Source organism: Tiliqua scincoides, chromosome 2, assembly GCF_035046505.1.
Source record: "Tiliqua scincoides isolate rTilSci1 chromosome 2, rTilSci1.hap2, whole genome shotgun sequence".
Lineage (NCBI taxonomy): Eukaryota > Metazoa > Chordata > Lepidosauria > Squamata > Scincidae > Tiliqua > Tiliqua scincoides.
Window position 1 is genome coordinate 108,522,279 of NC_089822.1, and position 27,423 is coordinate 108,549,701.

The window sequence follows — 27,423 nt, forward strand, 5'->3', positions numbered from 1 at the left end:
TAGTTGCTACAGTCATACAAAACCATTGAGAATTCTGCTTTATTTGCAAGAACAATATGATTGTTCTTCCTTTGCAAAACAGGAAGTGGCAAGTTCTTGCCATGTGGGACATGACAAACAGAAATTTCCTTCTTAGATGGTGAAACTACATTGCGCAAACACCTTCTCCTTTTTCTTGTACATGCTGCAAATAATTATCATGAGCAGTCAACTTTTTCCATGCCTGTCTATAAAAGTTTCAAGATGTTCCACAGTAACATGGATCTGAAAATTCTCTTTCTTCTAGCTGGTATGTCTCCCCTTCTCTTTTACCATGTATTACATGCAAGAATCTTCTGGATGCAAAAGAAAGAGATTACATTGGTGGGAAATTTGTGTCCTGTCTTAATAGATTAGGTTAGTGAGCAATATGACCAAGGAATTTAGAAGTCAAGCAATCCAGGACTTAAGCAGGGGCTTTTGTATAACATATTTTGTATAATTGTATATTGTATATATGGTATGAAACTTTGTTAGGTATTGTCCAGGCTACACTGATTGAGATATTAACCTTTGCAGCCTGCAGACTAAACAAGAGTCTTGAATTAACTAGATCAGAGGGTGGGATTCCAAGAAGATGGTGGCTTAAAGCTGGGAAAACAATCTTTGGAGATCAACTTCTTGAACTACTGATTGGTGTTTTTCTTAATTAGGTTGAATGAGAATCACAGGAGGGAGTAATAATGCTGGTGTAAATAAGGTCTTCTTATCTGAGGTTGCCCACAAAACAAACTAGAATAGTGTTTTCAGGAAACAATGTCAGCTGATCCTGTGCTACTTGCAAGGGCTGACACCGGCATAATGTCAAAATTCTATACTTTTTCAACAGCCAACCAGAAAACACAAGAACAGTTTTAGAAAAAGAGAGAGAGACACTATAATAACCTGCAAGCAGTACTTTTACCAGAGACATGGACACATGGAATCCGTAGGTTCACAGGGCCTCTGAGAGAAGGGTTAGAAGTCCTACTGTGGAACTAGTGATCTTAATATTCACTGCATAAAAGATATTTCCAGTGGTGTCTGTATGATGGGAACAAACATTTTGCAAGGAAAGACTGAAGCCAAATGAAAAAAGAACAGAAAAGATAGTGGTGGTGAGTCACAGGAGGTAGTACTGACTATGGGTTGCCTGGTAGATCAACAGCAACAAAACAAGGTGCTGGAAAGCAAGAGACATGAGCTTGATTCCCACTCCAGGGGGTGCTGAGATGAATATTATGAAGAAAAGGGTGTCTTGAGGGTGAGAATAAGTTTGAATGAAAGTGGGATTATTGAGTCAGTGAGCTGCACCCTTAACACACAGCAGATAGTAGAATAACTCATGAAGGAGCCCTCACAGGAACCAAGCCATGACATGTCCCCTTCTTACCCTCAACAATTCTGTACAGACCCAGCTGTAGGACTGAAGGAGCTCTGTGGAGAGCTATAGTTCAGTGAACTATCAGTTTAGCATACAACCCCTGCTGATTCAGTAAGAGGCACTTTTTCAGTGGGTGCTCCTTTTTTTTTAGCAGGGAGAGAGTATCTGGCCCACCTCACTCCAGCAGTGTCTGTTCTAGTGGCTGTCTGCTGGTAATCTTTTGTATCTTTTTAGATTGTGAGCCCTTTTGGGACAGGAAACCATTCAGTTATTTGATTTTTCTCTGTAAACTGCTTTGTGAACTTTTAGTTGAAAAGCGGTATATAAATACTGTTAATAATAATAATAATAATAATAATAATAATAATAATAATAATAATAATAATAATAATAATAATTTAATCCCAGCTATGGTGTCCCAGGAGAAAGGGCTGGTGTGGAAAATTGCAACTCCACAGAGTAACCGCTGCTGGTCACAGTTGCTGATGCTGTGGGCCATTGAAGAGCCTTTCTTATGAGTATATTGAATGGCTGGCTGCCTGACTGCCTATGGAGAGACAAAGAAGCACGAGGATAGTGATAAATAATGGGTAGTAGTAATTGCATTGGTCAGTTCTTGTGACTAGATGCTCATTCTGTGTGTGTTGGTGTTGACTGTTTTGGTGCCAATACCTAGATGCTTTTCCATTCTGTATGCCTCTACTCCACTCCCCGTGTTCCCACTGATAGTCCCTCTCATATGTCTACTTTTCTTCTTGGGGAAAATAATGTAGTTATTGAAATGATACCCATTCATTTCAGGGAGCTGCACTGGAACTCTGCCTTTGGTTAGTTTGTAACCTGGGAAAAATGGGTTATGAGTGTTTGACATACAGTAGCCGTTGCTGAAATGGAGTGCTTAGTGCTCACCAACAAGCAGCGTTGTGGTAAATTTGAAGTGCAGAAGCTTTTCATGACACTCCCTTCATAGCCACACTCCACTAAAACTGTGCAACAACAGCAGCAAAATCAACTTTAAAATAATTCATTGGAGTGTTTTCTTCTCCTAGGATCAACAGCGCACTAGCGCCAGTGGGGGGAGTGCACACACTGTGGCAAACATACCATAAACATGCCGGGGGGGGGGGTGTTGGCAGTGTCAAACCACCGCCATGCAGAAAATGCACAGAGTGGTTCATAATCCAAAAAACCCAAAGAAGAACAGCGTCTATTGGATAATAATTAATAAAAGTATTAATATTTGGAACCAAAGTCCGAAAAGCAGAGGCACAAAGCAAGCTGCAACCAGATGTGATGGTGTAATACAGGAGTTTTGCAAACCTATTGGAAGCAACAGGAAGACATAGCACATAAGAGGCAAAACGCTCAATTCAAAATTGGAGCATCCCAATTCATAGCTGGGAGTTGACACTTGTAATACAAATGAAGTGCAAATTTCACCACATGGGAAAGAAGAAAGTGAAATGCAGGAGGATCCAGGAGTTACAGAAATTAAGAAGTAGCATATGGACCAACAGAGGCTCAATGTCATGCCCATAATGATGGAATTGAACAGACTAGTATGCTCGTCCAATGACATGATAGATTTGATATTGCCTTATCAAGCTTATCTGCTTCCAAAACGTGAATAGGACAGAACATCTGAATAGAGATCTGCCTCTATATTTTGTTGTAAAAAGTAATCCTGCCAACAGCTGGCCAAGAATCCCCCTGGTTCTTAGAATAAACAGCTGACTGGCCACAAAGCTGACTATTTGATGAGAACATCAGGTTTCTCTGAATATTTGCCCTCAGTATTAAATATAATTAAGAACTGTTTGTGTTTTGAGGGGGATATTTGAGATGGGCTGGTGCTGCTCTGCCTGGGATTGGTTCCCTTTCTATGCTGATGCCTGTTTTTATAGCTGCTACAGCTGTCTTTTAAACAGTTTTCATTGGTTTCTGAGTGTATTAATGTCTACTTGGTTTCAGTCATTGCATCTATAATTATTGTAAGCCCTTTTAAATTTTCTGAGAGAAAAGTAGAAATTTGTAATAATAAAACTAACCAGAACTAGAGTTGGTTCAAGAAAAGGAGTTTCCATATCTCAGTCAGTAGGGATTTGCTGGGATTGGGGATTTGCCCCAATAGATACTTTCCTGTAAACAGTTTTGATAGGACAACTCAGTGGCTCTCATAAAAATCCATTTCTGCCCTCCTTACCCCTTGCACTGTGCTATTTCAGGCTCTTTGGTGGTTTCCAGCTTATTTCCTGCTCCACTTGTTCACCAGGACATCCATGTAGAAGGGAACGCAATCAAGATAATATGCATGGCGCCTAGGAACTATGTAGACACCTGGTTTGATTTGCTCAAGGAAGGCCAAGATCAAGTAGTGCAGAGCCTGGCTGCTGCAGAGACCCAGCATCAGGTTACCTTCCTTCTGGAGCGTACCAGCACCAGGGATGGAGATCAGTATAGATGTCGCTATCGCCTGTACAATGGAAGCCAATTGCAGATGTCTGAACTCAGTCACATCTTGCTGATTGTAATGGAAGGTATGTGCCTTTCAAGTTGGATTTACTTGTTTTGGGGGAATGGGTAGGGGTTGCCCTTACAACTCTTGTCATCATATGCAGGCTGCAGTGACATGCGGTGAACGGCTAGGGAGGCACTTGCTGTAGCTCTGCAAGGGATTGTGGGGGCCACTCAGAATCTGCGGCATGTCACAATCACAGGGGAGGCTGGCGCTTTTTTCACTGTATATGACAGGCGACGCTCTGCTTCCCCAACCTCCGCTGACTGCATGTCCCTGGCAGGTTGGGGATGGCAAATGTATGTGTTTGCTTCCATCAACAACAATCATAACCGACTGGTCATTTAGCCCCTGTTGCAACTTTATCTGGCACCTGGTAGCCCACTGTGTTCATTACATTTGGCAACAGTTTCACATATAGGAAAGGTTGCACTGTGTTTATAAAGCTTGACCTTTCACGAGGAGCCACAATGAGAAGCAAAATACATTTCTGGCTTCTGGACCCCAGTCTGAAGAATACACTGCCTCTAATGTATATATGGAAGTTGGTCATCCCTGCCTGAAGATACATATGTTTTATTTTATTTAGAAAACTTACCTGTGACCACATAAGATCTGACATTCCAGCTAGATGGGCAAGACAAATGGCAGATACTGTCTGGAATATTCCCCATTTGCTCATATTCCATAGGTTATGAGCTTCAGCCAGGCTTCTGCCAACAGATAACATTCCCTAACAGACTTCCCAGAGCTGCTTTAGCCTTAGTGTTTCCATTTTGATGACTCACCAGACTCTTGTAAGCCATTGTTTAGTTCTGGAATTGACTCTATTTCAAGTGTCCAGCATGAACCATTTTAGTTGCTACTGACACCTGCTAGTATCTTTGTCCTCATCAATTTGACAGTTGAACAAGAGCAATGGTATCCAATCTTATCAGCAAAAGATCAACTGCCAAACCCGACAAGGGTCAAGATTTTGTTGTGGGTTGTTACACAGTGTGGGCCTTGAATGTCTGCCATACACCCAGCTGCTGAAGCAGACACTGCTTGTCAAAACATCACTTTCTTATGTCTTCTGGTTTCATGCATCATACCCATAGAGTTTTATTAAGAAGACTACTACAGGTGCTTCTTGATAGTCTAAGGTGACAGACAAACTGATAGACAAAAACTTTGGCCAGGGTTGCGGTAGTCAGCAGCAATAGTATCATTTCACCTTCCCACCTTTTTATTTCCTATGTATAACTTGTCTCAACTTCCTTGTAGGTGCAAAAGTAGTTTTGCATGTTCTGGGAAACTACACATCTCTTGTACTGCTATGCCATTCCATGTTTTCGCACAAAGTTCCATACCCCAGTCCGTTCCATCGTACCACCTGACTCTTGGTTATGTTCCAAACGTCTATGGACGAGGCATCTCTGTCCTCCTCACTGTGTTCACTACATAATATTGACAGAACAGGCACCCAGGCTTCCCTTTTCCTCTTCCTGAGGGAAGTCAGGAAGAACTTCTTTCAAACATAACCCGTCCCTTTCCCACCCCATAGCAGTGGGGAACTCTGAGCTATGAATGAATTCTACAATCAGTTTTATTGGGGGAGGGAGGTGGGCAGGCTGGAAGTTTCTATTCTGTTTTTGGAGATCAGGTGGATTCTTGCAAGGTTTGGATACTTCCTTTGAGCAAACCCAATTTTTATTTTAAATTTGCAAAACTCTTCTCAACAAGAAAAAAAAGTCTCTTTTTGTGTTTCAGCATCCGACTCGACTACCTCCCCTCCAATAGATTCTCCAGGATCTGACTCAAAAGGTGAGCATAGGCCCAAATACAAAGGCAGCAAGTGCCTGGGAAGAAGACTGAGAGATGCTGTGGAAATGACCCAGAAAAAAAAACCAAGAAATGTTAGATGGGAGGTCTTAACACAGAACTTTATATATAAAGTCTTGCCTGAGAGCAGGAAAGAGGAGGGGGAAGATAACCCTCTTGCTTCTTCCTTGGTCGTGAAGAAAAAGATAGATGTGTGCTCTCTTATATTTTGCTCTTGCTATTAATGTAACTGACCTCCTGTCTGCGTTTTCAGGTTCAACCTGGGTTCTTCCTACTGCCTTGAGTGTAACTGGAGTGCTGCTCCTCGTTGTGATCGTGGTGGTGCTTGTGATAGTCATTCAACGCTGTACGTGGAATGTAAAACCTATTATTATTATTATTATTATTATTATTATTATTATTATTATTATTATTATTAACAACAGTATTTATATACCGCTTTTCAACTAAAAGTTCACAAAGCGGTTTACAGAGAAAAATCAATTATCTAATGGCTCCCTGTCCCAAAAGGGCCCACAATCCAAAAAGATGCAAAAAGAACACCAGCAGACAGCCACCAGAAAAGACACTGCTGGGGTGAGGTGGGCCAGTTACTCTCCCCCTGCTAAAAAGAGGAGCACCCACTTGAAAAAGTGCCTCTTGCCCAATTAGCAGGGGTTATCTCTTTATTTAATGGCACAAACTAATACAAATGATGGCCAGAATGAAAATTTCTAAGTCTTTCGTCATGTTACTATCTTACAAACAATGTTGACTAATAAATCCTTGGGTCTTTTGCTGGGCACACTCTAAAAACATCCGCAAGATCTGAAGTTGTGAAAGGTTTGTGACATTGATAGGTCTTCCAGAGTAAAGATACAATGAATGGGTTTGTATACAATGAATGGGTTTGTATTGGTCTGGGAAGAGATAAGATTGGTGGGGAGAGACTATTATTTATTTATTAGTTGAGTTCTATTAGTTAGCATGCTCAGGTAGAAAATGGCTTGATTTGGAAATGTTCTAGTTATTATTTCTAGTCATATTTATTAGTGAGCTTTTAGAATATATTCATTTTATTTAAACTACATTTGTATCCCACCCCCTAAAATATAGGGCACCCAAGGTGGCTTACAATAAAAACCAATTAAATCATCAATACCAAATAGATACAAAATAAAACAGCAGAAGCAGGATACCACTCATATGCATATCTAAAATTACAGGCATAAAAAGTATAGGGAATATCAAATGCCAACAGCAAAGACAAATCAAACATCACACATATTCAAGAGGGAAAAGCCAAATGAAAAAGACGAGTTTGAAGGTCTTGTTGGTAGGTTAGCAGGGAAAGCAGTGTTCTTAGTTCTACCAAGAGAGAGTTCCATAACAATAGCAGTTAAAGACAGTTTCTCTCCTATGGCTGCCAACTTTTTTACTCACCAGTACTGTATTCTTTTTGCCTTTCATAGCAACTTAGGGCACAATACTATCCAACTTTCCAGAGCTGCTGTAGCCATGCCAATGGGGCATGCACTGCATCCTACAGTGAGGCAGCAGTCACAGACGCCTCCTCGAGTTTCCTTGCCTCAGGACTCCATTAGAGTGGCATCAGCACTAGAAAGTTGTATAGGATTGGGCCCTTAAACTGCTGGCCTTAGCAAGTTATCTCTATTCAGAGAAAAGCTTCAGCAGTTGATTTCTGCAGATCAAACTATAGTTAAAGGTACAAAAGAAAGCCAAGCCATTTTTTTTTTCCTGGCCAGTGAGTGATCCTCCCTTCCCCATAGGGAACTTCCAAACTAACATTTGACAGTAGACAACAGAGAGAGGGAAGGGTGGAAAGAGACAAGTAAGGGTAACAAGGGATGAACGTGAGCAGATGCAGTTGTGCTTTAGGCTTGGTTTCCTTCCACACTAGGGCCCTTTTGCATCTCTGAAGCATTGCTCTTCCATGATCAGCTGATTCCAGAACTGTACTTGATAGAATCTTACATTGCCCATAAGAATCTCATAAGTGCCCATGTCCACAGGCAAGATCCGAAATACGCTTCTTGGCAGTAACTTCCATTCAGTTCAGTGGAGCTGAGAGCAAAACTACACATTACACGGAACACATGCATTGGATCTTTGTTTATTTAAAAAATAATAGTGCCAGGGGAATACAAAATGAGATGGGGGGAGTGGAGGGTTTTAACACCTTGCTCCTGCCACTTGATAACAGATTGATGGCTAATCTTGGTCTGTGACTTGGGAGAAAGAAGTGAATCTGCTCAGTTGTTATTCAAGTGAGGTGGCAAGATATTTCCCTTATCTCCCTTATATTTCCCTTATAAGACAGTTATGCTTCTTGCTTGCAACACCTCTTGCTTGCAAGACAAGCAAGGTTTCCTATGAATGGGGAAGGAGCTTCACTGGGATTGCTGTTTTGGTTAAAGGGGTGGGAACTGTATCACACTGTAAAGTTTTTTTTCTTTCTACAAAATCAGCCCTATGCAGCCTGATCTTATGCACATTGAATCAGTAGTATGTTCAATGGGGCCTACTCTCAAGTAAATATGCATTCAACCACAGCCTTAAGGAGACATTTCTTTTCCACTGTTTCCTGGAAGTGGGCTCTCATTCATTCATTAAAAAAAATGCAATTATGCAATTGAAATGAAAAATTTTTAAGAAGCTTCCTCCCAAGGAGCAAGAAATGACTCATTAAAGTGCCGATTTTAGTAAAGTCAACTGTAGGAAAATGAAAGTATGACAAAAGATAACCAAAAGGAGCTTTTTTTTTTTTTAAACAAACCTCTGGTTGAGCTAGATCCCTTGCCTGAAATTCAGTGACAACAGGCGGTGTTCCACAAAGGTGGGTGCTTTGTTTAGTCCAAACTAGAATCACCCCTCTCTCCACAAGTTGTGCTTGGTGTTTGCTCATTCATTTCCAAATGAACTTCAGTAACACTTGGCCAGCTCACACTAGGCCGGCTGTTGTTACAGTTGCTTTTTATTGTAAACCTCCCCATGCCCCCCACTGGGATCTGAAAAAAGACAATGGGACAAAGCAATGGATTGTCAGTGGCATGATCTAGATATTCCAAAAAGTGGGGAAATGGTAATTTCACACTGACATGCCCAATATACACTCTGCTGGGGACAAGTCTATGATTGGTGTTACGGGTATCTTGAAGAGCAACACAGAGACTATGCGTGACTGCATCTGTATCAGTGGGATGGTTAGTGATGTAATTTCATTCCACTAGATTCCATTATTCACCCCATCTAGTGGCTGCATGAGGTATAGCATCTATACCAATGAATTCTGGAGCGACAATGGAGGAGCAAGAAACCTGGAAGTGGGTCTTTAAAGCTCTTTTTCCACTGATTTGGTATTCACTGACTTTTTTTATCCACTAGGGGTTCTGTAATGGAACCCCCAGTAAATAAAGCGGCATGATCTGTATTAGCATGTCAACGTGTTTGGCTACAGGCAGCCCCCATAAATATTGTGTTTTATTCATTCAAGGCATAATGGGTGGAAGCCCTTTCCTCCTCCTTGCTTGGTCACCCTTCAAGAAAGCAGTCATCCACTGGATATTGCATGCTGTATGCTTCAATGTAACTTACAATGCCATTAGTACATATCCTTTCCTGACACCTCCCCTCTTTATTTTCTTTTTCAACCAGTTAAGGACAGAAGAAAGAAGAAAAGGTGAGATGTTCAGCCTTGTGGAGTAGTTTACCCTCCAAAACCCGTGATCAATTGAAATGTTCTCAGTGTCTTACAAGGCTGAGTTGGCCACAAGTTTGCCTGTTTGGAGTAGGGAATAGAGGAAGAGCAAAATAGCTTTCTCCCAAGGACAGATTTTCCTTCGCTAAGGGATGTTAATGTGTAGCTATGAGTGATGTGCTCAAAGCTTGTTAAGCTAGATTGTGACAGCCATATTCTGGACAGAAGTTGCTGTTTGTGAAGTTCACCTTTGTAAACAAACCTTTCAGCTACCTGCGACACATCACTCAAATCTTGCTTTTAGGGACCGAAGCAAGTCAGTTTTGTAAAATAATTTATTTTGTACAGAAGTCTAAGAATGTTCATGATAGGACAGAAATATTTGCAAAGGATTTGCAGCATCAGGGCATTTTGTTGCCAGTTTCAGCTAGGCTCTCAGCACGAATAACCCAGGAAGAAGGAGTATGGTGGCAGATGAGGTGGGGTGCTTGCAAGTAGTAATAATGCCACTGGGCTCAGCACACATTCAACATGTATTAGTGGGATGTGACCTGTGGACCATACTTTGGGGTCACCTGCTGTAGAGCATGTTTAAAGCAACATCTAGTTTGGTTCCAATGCAGAGAGGAACCCTCAACAGTTTTCTTTGAAGTGGGTATTGTAGGATCGGAAAATGTTTTTGTTATATGTTTTTGTTTGCTTAGAGAGCTGAAATCTTGCTGGACAGCATCAAGTCACCCCCAAACAGGTATGTAAAATTCAAATTCCAAAGAGATCCCTCACCTACTTATGGGGTTCCTTCCAATTGCTCTTGAAGAGCTATGCTGATTGCCCTGCACGGGAAATATTTGTATACAGGCACGAGTCGCCACAGTTGCTGTGGCAGTGCTTGGCTCAGAATAGATCTCAGCTTGGATACAAGAATGCTGGTTGACCCCATGGCATAGGACCTTCATTCTGGAGGAGGGTCCTGCAACTTTATCTTCATTAGCATGCAAAGGAGCTATGCTGATTTACAACTTCTTGAAAGGGCTCAACAACAATTTCACAAACCCTTTCAAGGCTATTGAAACGGGGTCTATATTTGTCCACCACCACCCCAGAGCGCCTGGGGCATTGGCCAAGTGCAGCTCTCACCCCACTGTCTGCTCACCTGTACCCTAAGACTGGGGCGTTGCAATGCCCCAGCCTTTTCAGACTGGGGCGTTGCAATGCCCCAGCCTGTGGGCCCTGGCCTCTGCCTTTTAAGGGGCAGGGAGGAGACAGGGGCGCGATCCCCAGGATCGCTCCACTTCCACTTCTGAAGCTGCAGGGAGTCCTGCAGAAGGTCGCGTAGGGCTCCCCGCACCCCCAGGAGGCTGCAGGAGGCTCAGGTAAGTGGACCCAAGCCCCTGCAACCCCCCTGAGTGGCGTGATTCTGGGGAATCACACTACTGCCTCTCCCCACCCCCACAAGAACTTAAGAATGACTCAAACTCTCCCCAAGAATTTGAAAACCGCTGCCCTCAGATTTATCTTTCTTATTAGGTACCTAAGCAAACCCCTAAAAAAATGCAAGGTAGGTGGGTTGGTTGGTGCTAAAGCAGCACATGAACAAAGTTTATATTAACTGTATATTGCTTGTATTGAGTTTTTCTTTTTTTAATGAAGTTACAATCCAAATTACCCCATCTGCTCACTGACTGAGGGCCCAATCCTATTCATTTCATTTTCAGCACTGATGCAGCTGTGCCAATGGGGTGTATGCTGCATTCTTTGGTGCTGATGGATATCATGGAGGTCTCTTCAAGGTAGAGGGTTGTTTGTTTTCTTACCTTGGGGTTGCATTGTGACTGCATCAGTGCTGGAAAGTCAGATAGGACTGGGTCCTGTGTTGTTGTCATTCAGTGGTAATATTATTACTACATGTCTGGCGACGTATCACTTCCTTGATTTACTTTTCTGAAGTTATACCCATAAACAAAGATAAGGAAGTATTATCATTTATTTTGAGTGGTGCAGGGGCAATGACACATTCATTTAGATGTTGAAGTATTTGCGTGATTCAATTCTTTGGTTAGCCACTAATTTTATTCACACTACTCCTTCCACAGAGACATCCTTTGATAACTGCATGTTCACTGTGACAATGGTAAGTTATCAAGGACCCAGGGTTAGAAATGTTATTGCTTTATACAGAGTGAGTGGAGGACCTGTTGGAATGTCGTAAACATATAGCTCTTCCATAGCTGGCATGAAATCACTCAAGGCATTCACCAAGAGTTGTGTAGGAGGGATGTTAATGGCACCTCACTCAATGCAGAAAAGAGACATTGCCTTGTAACAGGTATACGTGGCCCTTATCCCAGTACCTCCCCACCCATGCCATCGTATTTTGCTTCCTCCATTTATCCCCATCTTCGTTTTTTTATCCCACAAGAGAACAGACCAGGTTGTCGATGACTGGATCACCTCAGCCACAGGCACAAGACCAACATCCGGTAGTTCCCTGAAAAAGCCAGATTTCTGCACTTTCAGAGCACCAGAATGACTTCTTAGGATCACTGGCTCAGGAGGCCCACCTGTGAACCATCCATTACATCAGTGTCCATCAAGTTTTTCCTTCATAGCATTATCAGTAACCCAGTTTATTAGGTATTTCTAACCAGAGGCTGATTGTTCATGGCGTCACTAGATACTGTATTCATCTACCTCCTACTTCCCCCAGTCACACACTATGAAATTGGGTCATGAAGGAAAAGAGATACAGCTGACATCAACCATTTCTACAGCCTTTTCTTCAGTCCTAGCTTGGGAGGAGTAGGAACGATGAAGATAAATATAACTTTGGGAGTTCTTCAGTTCTAGAACTATGACAAGACTGAAAGGAGGAGCTGATTATAAGAGGTGGCTGAACATTCAGAAATACTGCCATTGTCTACACATCTGTATGTTGGAGCAGACAAATAAAAATTTTTGTTACACAAAGCAGCATGTGCATCCTCTATATTTTCACACGTCCTCCAGCAGTGAGAAATTCAGAATTCCGTTCCTGGATCAAAAACTGCAAAGAATCCCGTTACACACTAAAGATTAACAAACTATTAAGGTATGAACAAAAGTCCATTTCATCAGGTGTATAAAGTATTAGATTGTGATTTTTAGATTGTGAGCCCTTTTGGGACAGGGAGCCATTAGTTATTTGATTTTTCTCTGTAAACTGCTTTGTGAATTTTTGTTGAAAAGTGGTATATAAATACTGTTAATAATTAATAATATCCTCAGTTGGCAAATATACACAGGTAGTACAGAGGAAAGGGAAAGTGTAAACAGTGCTGCATATATATACCATGCTTCAAGGAAAAAACAATACAGGTGGAGCCTATTTATCTGCGTTAGTTCTGTTCTGTGATTCGGCATGATTAACAAAAAACACATTGTGCTAAATTCCATAGAGTTACGCAAATACGCTGCAGCCTGACACTTCCAGATGGAAGGAAACTAAGGCAGCTGTTATCAATCCCCTCCCCTCCACACTCAGCCCTCCCAGCTGCCCAGCTTCTTTCACATGGGATGCTGATCTTTTAAGAGTCCAGCCCTATGCATTTCTAATCAGAAGTAAGCCCCATTGTAGTCAATGGGGCTTACTCCCAGGAAAGTGTGGAGAGGATTGTAGGCTAAATCTCATGCTTTGCTTGGTGGGAAGGCTTGCTTGTGTCAGTGATAGCCTGCACCATGGGGGGGGGGGTTGCTTGTGTTCCTGATTGCCTGCACCATCTCAGGGGGGGGGGATTTGGCAAACACTCCCTGGGTTTTTTAAAGCAATCCCCTCTGTTGCTACCACACCTGCCCCGTGTGAGTGAGAAAGAGTGAGAGCAAGCTCCACCTTGCTGCACGTGTTCAGGCTACAGAGATTTTTGGCCCCCTCTTCAGCCTCTTTGCTGGCTCAGGGGCTCCAGGAGTGTTACTGTTCCTTTGCAAAGGGAACCTCTTCCAGGGCTATTTTCCCTGCCTGGGCGAGGCAGAGCCTTTTTGCAGTGTTTTGGGCTGCCTGGAAATGGAGCGAGACACCAGTGCAGGGCAAAGGAGGCAAAGGTGTGTGTAACTTTCTGTTCCCCCACCCCATTCACATTGAGACAAAGAGAAAAAATCTGTGGATAAACAGGCTGCACCTGCATGCATGACATTGCTGGACTAAAGTTTAGCGGCTATTCTGTTAATTGCATAGTGGCAATGTGATCTTCAGTTTTCTGATCCTGTAAAAGTTGTCTACAAAGCAAAATAACCAGACCATGAGGCAGATACATTCAAGTGAACTAAACTAGGTCTTAAAAATTACAGAAAGAGCAAAGGACCCCAACCCATTTCCCTTAATAAGTAGATCCATATTGACACTGATGATGTAGCATCCTAGTACAGTAGTATTAACTCTGCTATAGATCTCTGATTTCCTGGGAGCTTTATTCCTGGGGCAAGTTTTTGCAGGGGAAGGGCGAGGGCTGCAACACAATCCCCAGGATCACATCGCTAATGGGGGTGGAAGGGGAGTACTTTTACTTACAGATGGGCGCAGGACATTGCAGGACTGGGGAGCTCCACGCAGCTCTCTGCAGGGCTCCCCAAGTCCTACAATGTTGAAAAACAATGTTGAAAAAAATGAGCATAAAGCACTTCCAAAGGAAGTGCTTTGTGCTTGCGTTTTTCAACGTTCTAAGCATTGGGAGGCCCTGCAGAGGGCTCCCTGCTCCTCCTGTAATATCCTGCACCCATCTGTAAGTAAAAGCACCCCCTTCTACCCCTGTTAGCAATGCGATCCTGGGATTGCTTCACTACCCTTGCTCCCTACCCCTTAAAGGGACCAGGGAAGCTTTACATGAGCTGGTGGGTTCGACCTACCAGTTTGAGAATCACTGACTGAGATTTATTAGTTTGCATATGCAAAAAAGCAGGCAAGTGTTTTAATTTATCTGTGTACAACTAATTTAAATTTGGAATTAAGTTTCTTTCATTGTTCCCCCTCTCCTGAATAAAACTGCACAATGATTTTAAGATTTCTAGACAACTATGTAGTTTAATAAAGCAGTTATGTTTTCTTCACCAGGAATTCTGCTTAGGTTGATTGGGGAAGGGAGGATTCACCCTCTTAAGTCTCAATTCACACAAAATGAACAAAAGCATCTCCAGAAGACTCTGCATCATTTAAATAGCTTGATTTGCTCTCTGAATCTAGTGTTTCACCTGATGGTTCTTCTTCTGTCTCCATAGAGTCCTGGCCATAATCTGCTATGGTTGAGTTTATTCTCCTGCAAAGGTCATCCTCAAAATCCCTTTCAGGACATGTATTACTGGCAAAGTCCAAAGTTTCTGCAAGGTCCTCCACTTGATCCAATACCACATTAGCAAGGGATCGTCGAGAAGCAGTGGATTTTCTTCCACTAACTTTTATCCTTGGAGAGAAACACAGATCAGCCACCTGTGTGTTAGTCTTTGGTGTTGACATGCAAGTGCCAGTTATATTATTCAAAGGAGAAACTTTCTGATGCTCATATTCATCCAGGTCAATCACAGAACTATCTTCATCCTCCTCATTATCTGAAACAATTCTTCTAATTGGCTTCCTTTTGTCCAGGTCGATTGTAGAACTATCTTCATCCTCCTCCTCATTATCTGAAACAAGTCTTCTAATTGGCTTCTTTTTATGTACAAGAGAGCTATTGCTACTGTTCATCAAAGCATCACAAGCTGTTCTGCAGCCATCCATAATAACAGAATCCATTATAATTCTGCTGTTCTGGAACCTTCCGCTGCTCCTGTTCTCTTCTACCCAAGACTGAGCTTCAGAGCTACAGCCACTGTCCAGTCTCAACTGAAAGCCAGTGTTTTCTGAATCCTCCAGAAACATTTCTTTTTCCAGATCCTCTTGTAATTTGTCTCCAGAATCTTCTAAGGCAAGATTGAAATCAGCCTGATACAGGGAAGAATCAATCCCCAACCCTATTTCATTCATTTCAGATTTCTGCAGTACACCACTCTCTATGGTGTGACTAGTTTGAAGTTCAAATGCTGCTGTTGCATTTAGCTCAGCAATTTCACTTGTACCTCCGTGTGCACTTGTAACAGTATCCAGTGACATTTCAGTTTGTGGTTTATCATCATTACAGTCATGTTCAAATGATTCTTGCAGTGCTACCATTTGGACATAATTTAACTTGCTGTTTGCATCAGCAGATGAATCGCAGGAGGCATTTCTGGATTCAGGGCTGAAGTTCTCCTTATTAGATAATGAGTAAGCTTGAAGAAAAGAGGACTTATTACTTAGATCATGTTTTTGATTAGATTCTTCTGTTCTTGTTTGGTTGTGGCCTTCATTCTTACTGAGGGATCTATCCATATTAGACGTGTCCTGAAGCATTTGTTGGTCATCCACATCCTCAATAACTAGACTTGTCATTTTAGAGCTAATATTGATGATACTGTTGTTGTCATCTTCTGTAACAAGACTGACAACTTCATTCTCATTTGTGGGTTCAACATACACAGGTGGGGAAAGAGAGGGATTTGGATAAGGCTTTGGTGATTTTTTCCTTGGCTGGATGGAAGATTCAATTTCTCTAAGCCATGCTCCTTCAGTCGTATTTTTGATGTTTTCCATCAGTTGGTCTTTCAGTTGTGACTCAAGTTGAACCAGCTCCTGGGCTTTCTGTACTCTATGTTCAATGTACCTATGGGCTTCTTCATTCTCAGCTTCATCCTCATGAACCGTTTCATGTGTATATATAAGATCATGGTCTGATATGCCAAATATTGCTAGCAAGTGGAGGTATGCAATATGCTCATCAAGCTGGGAATCTGTTTTTCTTTGATTTCCATGCAAGGACTGCAGCTGGAGCTGGGTAGTTGAGCTTTGAGTATCTTCTAGAGTGAAGAGCTCCCTTAATTCCTGCATAGTGAAATATCTGTATGGATTCTTTTTGTCTCCAGTGGTTTGCCTTATTAATGAGTCCTTGAAGACTTGCCGCCTGTAGATTTTTTCTTCCACTGTCCCACATGTAATCAGTCGGTAGATCACAACGTTCTTTTTTTGCCCAATTCGATAAACTCTGTCCACAGCTTGAGCATCAGTAGCAGGATTCCAGCTAGGATCAAAAATCACAACTCTGGTAGCAGCAGTTAATGTTATACCAACACCACCTACCTGGGTTGTCAGCAGAAAGACAGAATAATCTTTGTCATTCTGAAATACATCAATCCTCTTTTCCCGTTCCACCAGATGAGTCACCGTTCCATCAATACGCATGATCTTAAAATGCCTGTGGATCAAAATGCGCTCTATAATATCCAACATTTTTACTGACTGAGAAAACACCAGTGTTCTGTGCCCCTCCTCTTGCAGTCTTTGAAGTAGTGCCACAAGGAAACGCAGCTTTCCAGATTCCTCAACCAGAGTCTCATCCGAAACATGTTCAATTTTTCTTTTCATACCCAAAAGCCTATCAGCTTCATTTTCACCACCAGCCAAATCAGAATAATCTGAAACTTCCAGACCAAGCTGGCTACATGCTCGTGCTGATAATAGCCTGGGGTGATCACAGAGCTTCTTCAAAATAGTCAACTCAGCCAGTGGGGACCGTGAAGTCATTAACAATTCCTTGATATGCTCTAAGGAAAGGAAGTTCCTATATATTTCTTCTTGTATGGGTGCTAAATATACCCACACAATCAAATCATTTTTCCTGGGAAGAGAAGGCATTGCAGGAGGAGCAGCCTTATTTGAATCTCTAGGAAGATTGCTTTTAACTTCAGACCTAAGTTCCTTCTGGATTTCACCTTTACTCCTTCTTAGAAAATACGGTTTGATGATAGACATCAGGTTTTCAGAGATCTTCAGACCTAATGCCTTCTCTCCTGGAGTTGCATCCTTTGCCCTAGCTCTTGTGATAGGATTTTCATATTCCATCTTAAAGGTCTTCATTGTGCCTAGAAGTGACCCCTGACAAGCATAGTCAAAGAGGGACCACAGTTCTTTTAGGTTGTTTTGCACAGGGGTTCCTGTGAGGAGGATGCGGTTTTTAGAAGGAATGGCATGCACAGATTTGGTCGTTTTGGCAGAAGGATCTTTAATTTTATGTGCTTCATCAAGGACAACGTAGTCCCAAACAAATGCCTTCCGATCAAAGCTAGAGAGCTGCTGCCAATTGTTGATGAGCATCTGGTAAGTAGTGATCAAAACACCATTCCTCCTTTGGATGCGCTCAAGGTTTCTGCTGCGATCAGCCTTGCTGGTCCCATGAAAGACTTTCACTCTCAGTCCGGGAGTCCAATTGGCAAACTCTTTCATCCAGTTACTAATAAGGGTTGTTGGCATGATTAGCAACACAGTCTGGATAAGCTCTGCATCAAACATGCCTGAGAGGAAAGCAATGACCTGAACGGTTTTTCCCAAACCCATATCATCTGCCAGGATGCCACCCTTTCTGCCATCGCGGTATAACCTGTACAAGAATGCAGTCCCTTCCCTCTGATGGTCAAAGAGTTTATCGTACATTCCTCCATAGAGCATTAGTCCACTCTGACATACATCCACAAAATCATCACTGTCCTCATCCAGGAGTTGTGAAGCCAGCACATCTTCTAGCTTCTTTATGTTATTTGTCAGCTTCTCACTGGGATGGAGTTCTTGTGCCTGCTTGAAGAGTCTGATGGATTCTTCCAGATTTCCATTTTTGGCTTCCTGCTTTGCTTGACACACATATCTGTAAGATATAAAATACAGTTCACAAAGTCAGAAAAGCTCAACAAAGCCAGCTTATGGTCAGAGGCTTAAAACTCTGTAAGAACATTTGTTCAATAAAATGATGCCATCAAGTTACCTGATTGAACAAGGCAAACTCTCCCAGTCACTTCATCCCGCTCCCTTGATCTAGATCAGCAGTTCCCAACCCATGGTCTGAGAGTAGGTTGGGCCCGGCCGTTGGCAAGCAAGTGGAGCACTGTGCGGGTCCTCCATTGGTCCCGATTGGCCCGAAATTGGGCAATCCGGCAGCCATTGGTGATGGAGCAATGATGTAATTGCACCATCACCACGTCCTCCTGCAGCTGTGGACTTTGTGGTCCACAACTAGGTGCGGTGGTCTGCCATCGCTGAAAGGTAGGAAACCATTGATTTAGATGGCCAGATTTGATGCCCAGTCACTAAGCACATGCCAGCCCTGGGGGGATGGGGTAGCCATGAAGAGAAGCTGAATCCATTTGAGGAATAATGGGAGTTTCCAAACAAAAGCTACTTGCAAAGAATGCCCCAGCAGTTTTTTAGGATGCTGAACCTGCAGAAGAGCTTCTGGGGTGTTATGCATGTCCAAAAATACATAAAAATATGCAAATGGGGAAAAAATATGGCATTCATCACACAATCCTGATTCAAGGAATGTTTTGTCAGGCAACATCACATGAAAATCCAAGTCCCTTTGCACTATATGGTGCCATTTTAATATGGCTTGGGAGAATGGGTGGCTTCAAAGAAGAGAACTGCATAGGAGACAGATGCAGACTCACAGGTAGTAGTAGTAGTAACTTTATTGTCATTGTGCTACAGCACAAAGAAATTTATGCACCTTTGAGATACAAGCATAAATATATACTACAATTCCAACAATCACACTCTACACACTCACCCACACATTCTATACAACATGCATCATGCTATAAAAACAGTACAACAGACCATAATGCCCAGGAGCATGGTAACAACTATATTGCCTTATTCAACGTAATTATGGCTGTGGGATAAAAACTGTTCAGGAATCGTGTGGTGCGTGCTCTAATAGATATGCTTCTATGTTTTGCATATCTATGGTAGTGGATTACTTCATACATTTTGATGATCTTGAGTGTTTATGCTTGCTGATCAACAGTAACTGCTTAAGTAAATTTTATTTTATAAAATGATTGTTACAAATAATAGATTAGGAAATGGTGTCAAACTAGTTTCATACAGAGGGGCAAAGTTAGCATTCATGGTGCCTACTGTGGGCCAGATATGACATCATTAAGCAAAAAGTGACATCATCAAGCAGATGATGGCCAAAGGTAAGCACTTTGTTCTCACACAGACACTCATTAGCTGCAAACGATGGAAGAAAAAAATATGCAAATCTTGTTCATACAGTATTTTCAAGATATGAGAAAGCCCAGTTATAATGGGGGCTGAATAAATTGCTTCTGGGGCCCACATTCAGCCCATAGGCCTTATGTTTGACACCCCTGGATTAGGAGGAGATGGCTACCACTATGCCAGTTCTTTTTTTAGGCAGATAACTGACAAAGGCCAAGGATATTTACATTAATGTTTCAACAATACTGGTAATTTTTTGAATGTGACCTAATGGCTGAAAGATCACAGGCTGCTGGAATGAAGGAGACTCTAAGAAAGAGCTGAAAGCTAGCAACACATTCTGTTGTGCAGAAGTCTCTCTTCTGGGTACGGATACAATCTGTATAATCCTGCATATTTGTAAGCAAGCCACATATTATATATACACCATAAGACTCCAGTAGAAGTCGGATTCAGGGGAGCACTGTCTCCGGAACTGCCCAACACTTGATGAAACTGCAGAGAGTGTGCAGATCTCCGGGTTGTGGAAGGTGCCAAGGAGTTTGTTGGGCAGTGATGGAAAACCTAGGCTATTGAATGGGTGTAGGAGTATACCTACTTTAGCTAAGTTGGGCAGGAAGTGTGGAACTGATAGCTGAGCTGCTGGTATTGCCTGAAGAGCTAAGCAGGACACTCTATGGTGTGTTTTTGGATGGGAGACAGAATCGCTGTGGAGTTGATTAACCACACAGTGAGAGAAGCATGGGCGACAAAGAAGGGAGAAAGGCCTTGAGGACCTGTCCAGGCTTGCCGGTGTTTACTATACTAACTGGATATGGCCCTCACTTGGGCCCTGTTCAGGTTATAGAGCAGGGGTGCTCAAACTTTCAACTTTAGGGATGCTGGACCTTTAACAAGTGTATAGAAGAGAGAATTTCAGCAGGTGTAGCTTGTACAAGTTGCACCTGCTGCAATTCTCTCTTCTAAACACTTGTTAAAGGTCCAGCATCCCTAAAGTTGAAAGTTTGAGCACCCCTGTTAAAGAGCATCTCCTCACACCCCTTGCTGGGCAAGGGAGCCCCACTCTTCTGGCAGCTCCTACGCCTTCCCCAGTCAAGGACAGAGGGGCAGCCCCTGCGCAGGTCTACTCAGAAGTCAGTGCCTCCTGGCCCCAGGGCCCTGCTCCCAGGAGAGTGTGCGCTCCCTGTGCAAGGCTGCCACCCCACCCACACTTACCTGGGAGCAAGCCCCATTGACTGTAATGGGCCTGACTTCTGAGTAGACAAGCACAGAACGAGGCTGCGGCCCGCGCTTCCTGGGGAGGAGCGCCACAGTCCCCAACACACCCGAAGCAGAGTCACCACCCGCCCCCGCTTTACCTCCGGTACCGCTCCGCCTGCTCGGGGCTACCAAGTACCTCCGACTCAGCCATGACAACCCGGGGGGGGGACGAGAGAGAGAAACACTACTTTCAGTTCCAGTTAGAAATTCAAACCCGCCGCCGCTCTCCCAGCCAATCAGAGAGCGAGGCGGTGCCGGCTCGCCAACCAATCGGCTCGCTCCGGAGGGGAGGTGGGCGGGGCGTGCGCGCAGGCGTGCCGCAGTTCCCCGTGCCCGCCGCAGGGGGGCCTCGCTCGCCTTCGCTACGGCAGCCGGCGGGGGCCCGTCCGCGCCGCCTCTCCGCCGCTCGCTCCGCCGGCCGAACGGGGGCGCAGTCGGCGACGCGGCCGGCCGGCCGGCCAGCCAGCTAGCCCGGGAGCGCGTGGGGGCGCGGCTTCCGGCCCGCCGCCCCCGCCGCCTCCCCTTGTCCCTCAGCCTGCAGCAGCAGCAGCCGCCGCCGCGGAGTGGGCCTGGGATGCCAAGATGGCGGCGGCGGTGTCGGTCTTCCCCGGCGTGCGGCTCCTGACCATCGGCGACGCCAACGGCGAGATCCAGCGGCACCAGGAGCAGCAGGCGCTCCGCCTGGAGGCCCGTACCGGGCCCGACGCCGCCTGCCTGGCGCTCTACAGCCGTGAGTGCAGGGCCCGGCCGGCCTGACGGCTCCCCGGCTGCCGCCGCGGACATGTGGGGGGCGGAGGGGGAATGAATGAATGGGAGCCCGGCGCTGGCCGCGTCTACTCCGAAGTAAGCCCCGCTACGCTCAGTGGCGCTTACTCCTGGGTAAGTGTGGGCGGGACTCTAGTCCTAAGGCCCAATCCCGTGCGTGTCTACTCTGAAGTAAGTCCCATTTTAGCCAGTGGGGGTTTCTCCCAGGAAAGTGTGGGCAGGATTGCAGCCTCAGAGCCCAATCCTATGCATGTCTACTCAGGAGCAAGTCCCATCATCGTCAGTGGAGCTTACTCCCAGGTAAGTGTGGATGGGATTGCGATCTTAGAGCCCAGTCTGTGCTTGCCTACTCAGAAGTAAGCCCCATTATAGTCAGTGGAGCTAATTCCCAGGAAAGTAAATGGATAGGATTGCAGCCTGAGTGAGGAGGACTTCCTGCTCCAGGCTTCTGCCTTCTTAATGCAAGGAGCACCCTTCTCTTTGGGTGCAGGTGTGAAGCAAGCTCCTGCTGGACTGTGAGGGTTGCATGTGCATTGTGCCCCATGCCTGGATAAGGTGAAGGGCGTTTCAGACTGCAGTTCTGTCCACACTTACCTGGAAGTAAGCCCCATTGACTATAATGGGGCTTATGTCTGAGTAGTCATAAGATTGGGCTCTTGGGCCACAATCCTATACACTCTTACCTGTCAGTGAGCCTCTGAGAGCCCAGTCCTATTCATGTCTACTCAGAAGTGACATGCGTAGGATTGGGCTCTCAGATCTGGGCAGACAAGAGCACTGGCTTTCTTCTTCTGAGGGTGGGACAGCTGCGGGTGGGAGTGCCCCTTGAAGATGTCTTGTGGAGTGGGCTAGGCCTCTTCCTGAAAGGCAACAGTGGCAACACCTTGGCAAGCAGACAGATGGGGTAATTTCTCCTGCAGATCTAGTTTTGTCTGACGCTTTAAGAGCTCATTTAGCTACATGTGCTTTTAGCCTTTTGGCAATAGGCCCTCTAGGCTGTCAGCATACTTTTCATTTCCCCAGTGACCACTTCTTTGTTGCCCCCAAACCTGCAAAATCTGTCATAAGACTGAAAGAAGAAATCTGAAGAAACCAGGCACTTGGCTTCTGGGAAATTATAGTGTTGATTCTTGGCATCTGAAGTTCCTTAAACTAAACAATCAGAAGTTGAGCTTGTTGTCCACTCCCCCTTCACTCTCTGAAATGATCACATCAATAGAGTATGAAAAGTGCTTATGAAAATTGACAGTGAACGTTTACTGTGTTTCTGAAGTAGAAGCAAACAAATGGAACTGAGATGTGTAGGTGTATAACCACGTTAAACAAAGTTAAGATCAGTGGATGATGCTGGGGCGGGAATAGCATTTCTTTTTTTAAAATTATTGTGCTTGTGACTTTGTAGAGAAGAGCTTTAAAACCTTTTTTTTTTTTGTCTAGAAGACCTAAGAGGTTGTAGCTTGGCAGATTTTCCTAAAAGGAGCGCGTCTTGAATACCAGTTTAGCCTGTAAAGCCAGTTGTCAAACAATAGCAGCCACACATGTAGCAAGGCTCATCTGTCCTGGGCACAAGATGTCAAGGATGGTATTGGTATCTCTTACTGCGGGAACTACTTCTTGAAGAACGCCATCATTGTTATAATAATTATTGCATTTGGTTTTATAGTCCGCATGCATTATTTCAGTACAGTAATCCTTATAGTAGCTGTCTGAGGAAAGTCATTGTTGTTGCTGCTCCCATGTTATGGAGGAGATGTAGACAAACTTTGACCTGCAGGCAGAATCTGATCCACATGAACTGTCAGTGTTCTTGGAATAAAATGAGGTTGAAGCAGCAGCCAACAGGTGTAAAAACCACCAAGCCAATATGGCAGCCTGCATGTCAGAGAAGCTGATGAGACAGGCAGGAACTGAGGTGGGCATGGTCCACACAGAGAAAGAGAGATGTCTCCCATACACTGGCAAAGAGAGAAAGGTAGCAATGCACGCTCTTCTTCCCATTGCTACTGCTGCTCAACTGACTTCAAAAATATGTGCACAGCCGCCCTCAGCAGCATGCGGATGCAGGTGGGCAGGCATTATGACAAGCTGGAGGGCTAGACTAGGGCTGTATCGCAAGTTGGACAAGAGTATGATTGGCTTCCCTGAGTTGTTTAGTGGTAGTGAGATGTGAGTGTATGTGCTTAAAAAAGCATGCGTGATTTACTGGGGCTGGGATGGGGGGAACCAGTCATCATAAGGAGAGAATAATTCATTTCTAAAATATAATTAGTTTTTAAAAACTAAACAGAAACATACTGTTTGTAAAAACAACCTACGATAAATATTTTTATTGTAGTTTAAGTATGTGTGGACTATAGTCCACTTCATCAGTTGCAAAAGGAAAGAGCAAAAGAAATGAAAACTTCTCTTTTCCTTCCCAAATGTCCTTCAGTTGTGTTTATGTGGATTGTTGACTGTCTTGGGCACTTCCTTTTCAGGTGGGGCATAAGTATTTTAATGAATATGCAATATGGCCCTCCGTATAATTTCTGTGCCTTGGTGTGGCTCTCAGGCCGATAAGTTTGTCCACCTCTGTAATAGAGAGTGGTCTGATACTGGAAAGAGTCTCAGGTCACCTAATGAGCTTGTGTCTGTGACAACTGAGTCTTCCTAATTCACAACTCTCACCAAACTGCACCACTGGCAGATCCAGCAGCAGTTCTGACAGCCTTCTCCTATGCATCTTTACTTGGGTGTAAGTGTCAGTCCTTTCACTGGGGCTTATTGCTGATCACGGGTGTATAGCAGCCGTTTTCAACCACTGTGCCATGGCACACTGGTGTGCCGTGAGTGGTCCACAGGTGTGCCACTGGAATTTGGGAAAAGGTCATTTATTAATAAGGCCAATGGGAGATGTGAGCCCCCCACTGGCAGCATGGTGTGCCTTGTCAAAAACCTGGTGGTGTGCCTTGACCATTTGAGTGCCTTATCAGTGTGACATGAGATTAAAAAGGTTGAAAATCGCTGGTGTATAGGATTGCAGCCCCAAAGGGAGTTGCAGTGCATGAAAACCATCTTCTTAAACGTGGCATCCTCCATTGCCTGTGTTTCCTTTCAGAGATGTTTCCTGGCACTGAGAAGGAAAAGTGGAAGGTAACTAGAGCATGCGGCTCAGTGGGAATATAATAGTTACCATGGAAGCTATGAAAAGATGCTGCTACTCCTTGAAAGATCTGGGCTTTAACACAGTTTACTTCAATTTTGGAAAGCCTAGGCTGTTTCTGGTAGGTGTGCATGTATGCACCTCATAGTTTACAGCCTCAGAATGAGTACTTTGTGCCCTTCTAAAAGCTCTTTTAGGTCTTGGGAAGGACATAACTTACTAGTTTGAGACACTTACTGTGGTCCACAGAGAGCGGAATGTGTGCATTGAAATGGATGGTTTTGCTTTATGATGACTCTGAAGCACGAGGTAACACTTCAAGGAAACAAAGGAAACAAAGACACTTGTGAAGGAGGCTTTAACGTACTGTGTTTGTAACGTTGTGATCATATGTTTATGAACTCTGCAGCATCAGTGAATTGATACCATGCCTGTTATCCTCTTGTGCTGCCTTATCACTCATTAGTATTCACAACACATTGCTGGAATTTGCTGTTGGGTTCAAGCATTTCGTACATATCTCTATTCCTCTCAACACTCCAAAAGGTAGATCAATATTATGGTTCCTATACTGCATGTGAAATGGGGAGTGGGCTGAGAGGTGATGACTTGCTTAGTCTACCTAGTGAGTTTATGTCTACAGTGAGATTGGAACTGGATATTAAAAGAAAATCAGCCTCTCCTTGCTGCTTCACAGTCCACTCTACCATAGTATGTGATGAGTCTGAGGCTTTCAGGAAAAATCCTAGAACATTCGTCAGATAAGAATGTGGGTTTTTGGTCTTGGGTGTTTGGCAACTTTGGTTGGTGTATAATTGACTGCTGCTGCACATGTTGGTCATGTTGATTGAGTTGGTCTCAGAAATGATGTGGGGGGGTCAACCAGACCAAGTGCCATTGGCAGTCTTCAGTCTTCAGGACTGGCTTTGGGTGTTATCACTGCTATGACAACCATGCTGCTACTTACATTTGGGAAGAGATGCTATTATCTGCATTTGGGTAGAAATGGAAATAAAAACTCCGAGAAGGTAACTAGTTAGTCTTCTCAGATTGCAATCCTGGTTTCTTTTATTCTTGACTCTGAAAGGTCCACTCTGACAGATTTTGAAGCATTCATGTCTCTGCCATGATAATTACTATGCTCTCCAGGGAAATGATTCCCTCTTGTCTCTAAATAGAATGCCTGAAAAGACCAGGCACTCGAGATCTCTGTTCCTCCTCTTCTGTAGACTACCCATCCTGAAGAAATTGCATAATCCTCACTCAATCAGGTGAAGAACTATAGCTGAGTACTAGAGCACTCTGTGTTGCAGACTTGATTTTCAGACTTATTTCTTCCTGGAACCTGGCTTTTTAAAAAGAGACGGTTGCTCATCCTTCTTTTAGAAACTGTTTTGTTCCTGTAACAGCTTGCAGAATCATACATTTGGAGGTAACCTTTTGGGCAGCCTAGTTCTTGACCAGATGCTGGTTCAACCTTTCTTGAAGCCCTCAAAGGAAGGAGAATCTACACGCCCCCAAGGAGCTTGGCACTTTATAGAATTGCTGACTATTGAATTGGACATGATCAATGGATTCAACCTTTATATAACTTTGTAATTTTAGACTCGCTGATCATTCTTAAGGTTCACAGAAGAATTGCTTGTGATCTTTGTGTGAAACAGTAGAAAATGGTTATTGTTTCTTTCTTGATCATCTCTTTAGACTAAATGTAGTCAGATCTTCCTAGTTCTCCTTCCAGACTCTTTCTTGTCCTTCTAGCTCTCCTCTGAATCTTTTTGAGCTTGTCACCAACGACCATGAAGGGTGTTTTAAAGAGAACCTAAGTTTCAAGGTTGGTATCTCTTCTACCAGACCAGAATACAACACCTTGTGTTATCTTGAACCCAGTGTTCCTGGCAGATGCACCCTGAAATGGCATTAACCATTTCTGCAGCTGATGTTGATTCGCTTGGTTGATATGTTATTTCACTTGTTTTAAATAACTTTTCCTGTCACAGTTCAAGATAATTCTGTAAACCCAGGGGAGAGGGCATCTTTTGTCTTTTTGAGGCAATTCTATTCTCCTATTAGTAGTGCAGGGGCAGAAGTATATATTCACCTGCAAACTGAACTACTTATACATGGTCAGTCTCTGTAGTAAATTCAGTACCACCTACCAGGAAAGGCTTTAGTGGTGGTGCATGTGTGCTCAATCATACTCAATATACTACATTCAAAATCTAAAGGAAATTGTCACATTAGGGTGTAGAATCTCTCTCTCAAATGCTTATTTTCCATATGAGTGAACCTGTGGGCAAATGTATAATTACATCTTGATTAAAATTTAGTGAGACCAGCAGGGGCTAGATAAAGCTGCCTAGGGCTCTCAATCTGACCTGCTGAGTTGCTATAGACAACTGAAAACTTGTAGTTTTTCCCCCACCTGGTTTTGTCAGATTGGAATGACTCTTATTGTTTTGAAACATCCTTTTGAGTCAGATGGAATAAAGTTTGGAATATGAAGGCTGGGTAGTTAATATCTGTGGTTGTTTGTGCTTGATAGTGTCGTTAATATTTCAATAAAGAAAGAAATGGTGTTCAGTAGTTGGACATCAACTTCTCTGCCCCCCCATGGACATTTTCTCATAATTATTGTTGTGCCATGCTTGTTAGCATCCATACAAAGTTTCTGGTTGCTTTAAGTGTGTATGGTTATGACTGGTATGCATGGTAGGTTCTGCGTCAG

The 27,423-nt window shown here is 43.6% G+C and overlaps 3 protein-coding genes across 5 annotated transcripts in view; 2 read left to right on the top strand and 1 right to left on the bottom strand.

The window, feature by feature from the left end:
• The first annotated feature begins 206 nt into the window (after positions 1-206).
• Positions 207-12,405, top strand: C2H19orf38 (chromosome 2 C19orf38 homolog). The gene is made up of 8 exons (XM_066617550.1): positions 207-289; positions 3,628-3,939; positions 5,670-5,723; positions 5,995-6,087; positions 9,396-9,420; positions 10,143-10,186; positions 11,532-11,569; positions 11,858-12,405. The coding sequence occupies exons 1-8, from the start codon at positions 220-222 to the stop codon at positions 11,966-11,968; spliced, it is 747 nt and encodes a 248-aa protein (XP_066473647.1). The 5' UTR covers positions 207-219; the 3' UTR covers positions 11,969-12,405.
• Positions 12,406-12,421: 16 nt separating this feature from the next.
• ERCC6L (ERCC excision repair 6 like, spindle assembly checkpoint helicase) lies at positions 12,422-17,881 on the bottom strand. Its single transcript, XM_066612680.1, has 4 exons — positions 15,061-17,881; positions 14,656-14,991; positions 13,979-14,043; positions 12,422-12,481 (listed from the first exon to the last, which is right to left on the bottom strand). The coding sequence occupies exons 1-4, from the start codon at positions 17,864-17,866 to the stop codon at positions 12,422-12,424; spliced, it is 3,267 nt and encodes a 1,088-aa protein (XP_066468777.1). The 5' UTR covers positions 17,867-17,881.
• A 3,383-nt stretch (positions 17,882-21,264) lies between these two features.
• Positions 21,265-27,423, top strand: part of CARM1 (coactivator associated arginine methyltransferase 1) — a 46,805-nt gene continuing 40,646 nt past the window's right edge. For all 3 annotated transcript variants that reach the window (XM_066618119.1, XM_066618120.1, XM_066618121.1), the window contains exon 1: positions 21,265-21,518. In XM_066618119.1, coding sequence (XP_066474216.1) covers positions 21,371-21,518 — 148 coding nt within the window. In that variant the 5' untranslated portion in view covers positions 21,265-21,370. The remainder of the gene's footprint in view (positions 21,519-27,423) is intronic.

What these genes read in the sequence shown, in the direction of transcription:
- ERCC6L (XM_066612680.1), bottom strand. Translation starts at nt 17,866, where the DNA reads ATGGGTTTGGGAAAAACCGTTCAGGTCATTGCTTTCCTCTCAGGCATG. An exon ending in TGAGGAGGAGGATGAAGATA is followed by an intron (nt 14,992 to 15,060) that starts GTTCTACAATCG and finishes AGGAGGATGAAG; the next exon opens with ATAGTTCTGTGATTGACCTG. An exon ending in GCAATGTCCTGCGCCCATCT is followed by an intron (nt 12,482 to 13,978) that starts GTAAGTAAAAGT and finishes GATTCTTTGCAG; the next exon opens with TTTTTGATCCAGGAACGGAA.
- C2H19orf38 (XM_066617550.1), top strand. Translation starts at nt 220, where the DNA reads ATGCCTGTCTATAAAAGTTTCAAGATGTTCCACAGTAACATGGATCTG. An exon ending in GACAGAAGAAAGAAGAAAAG is followed by an intron (nt 9,421 to 10,142) that starts GTGAGATGTTCA and finishes TTGTTTGCTTAG; the next exon opens with AGAGCTGAAATCTTGCTGGA. An exon ending in GCATGTTCACTGTGACAATG is followed by an intron (nt 11,570 to 11,857) that starts GTAAGTTATCAA and finishes TTATCCCACAAG; the next exon opens with AGAACAGACCAGGTTGTCGA.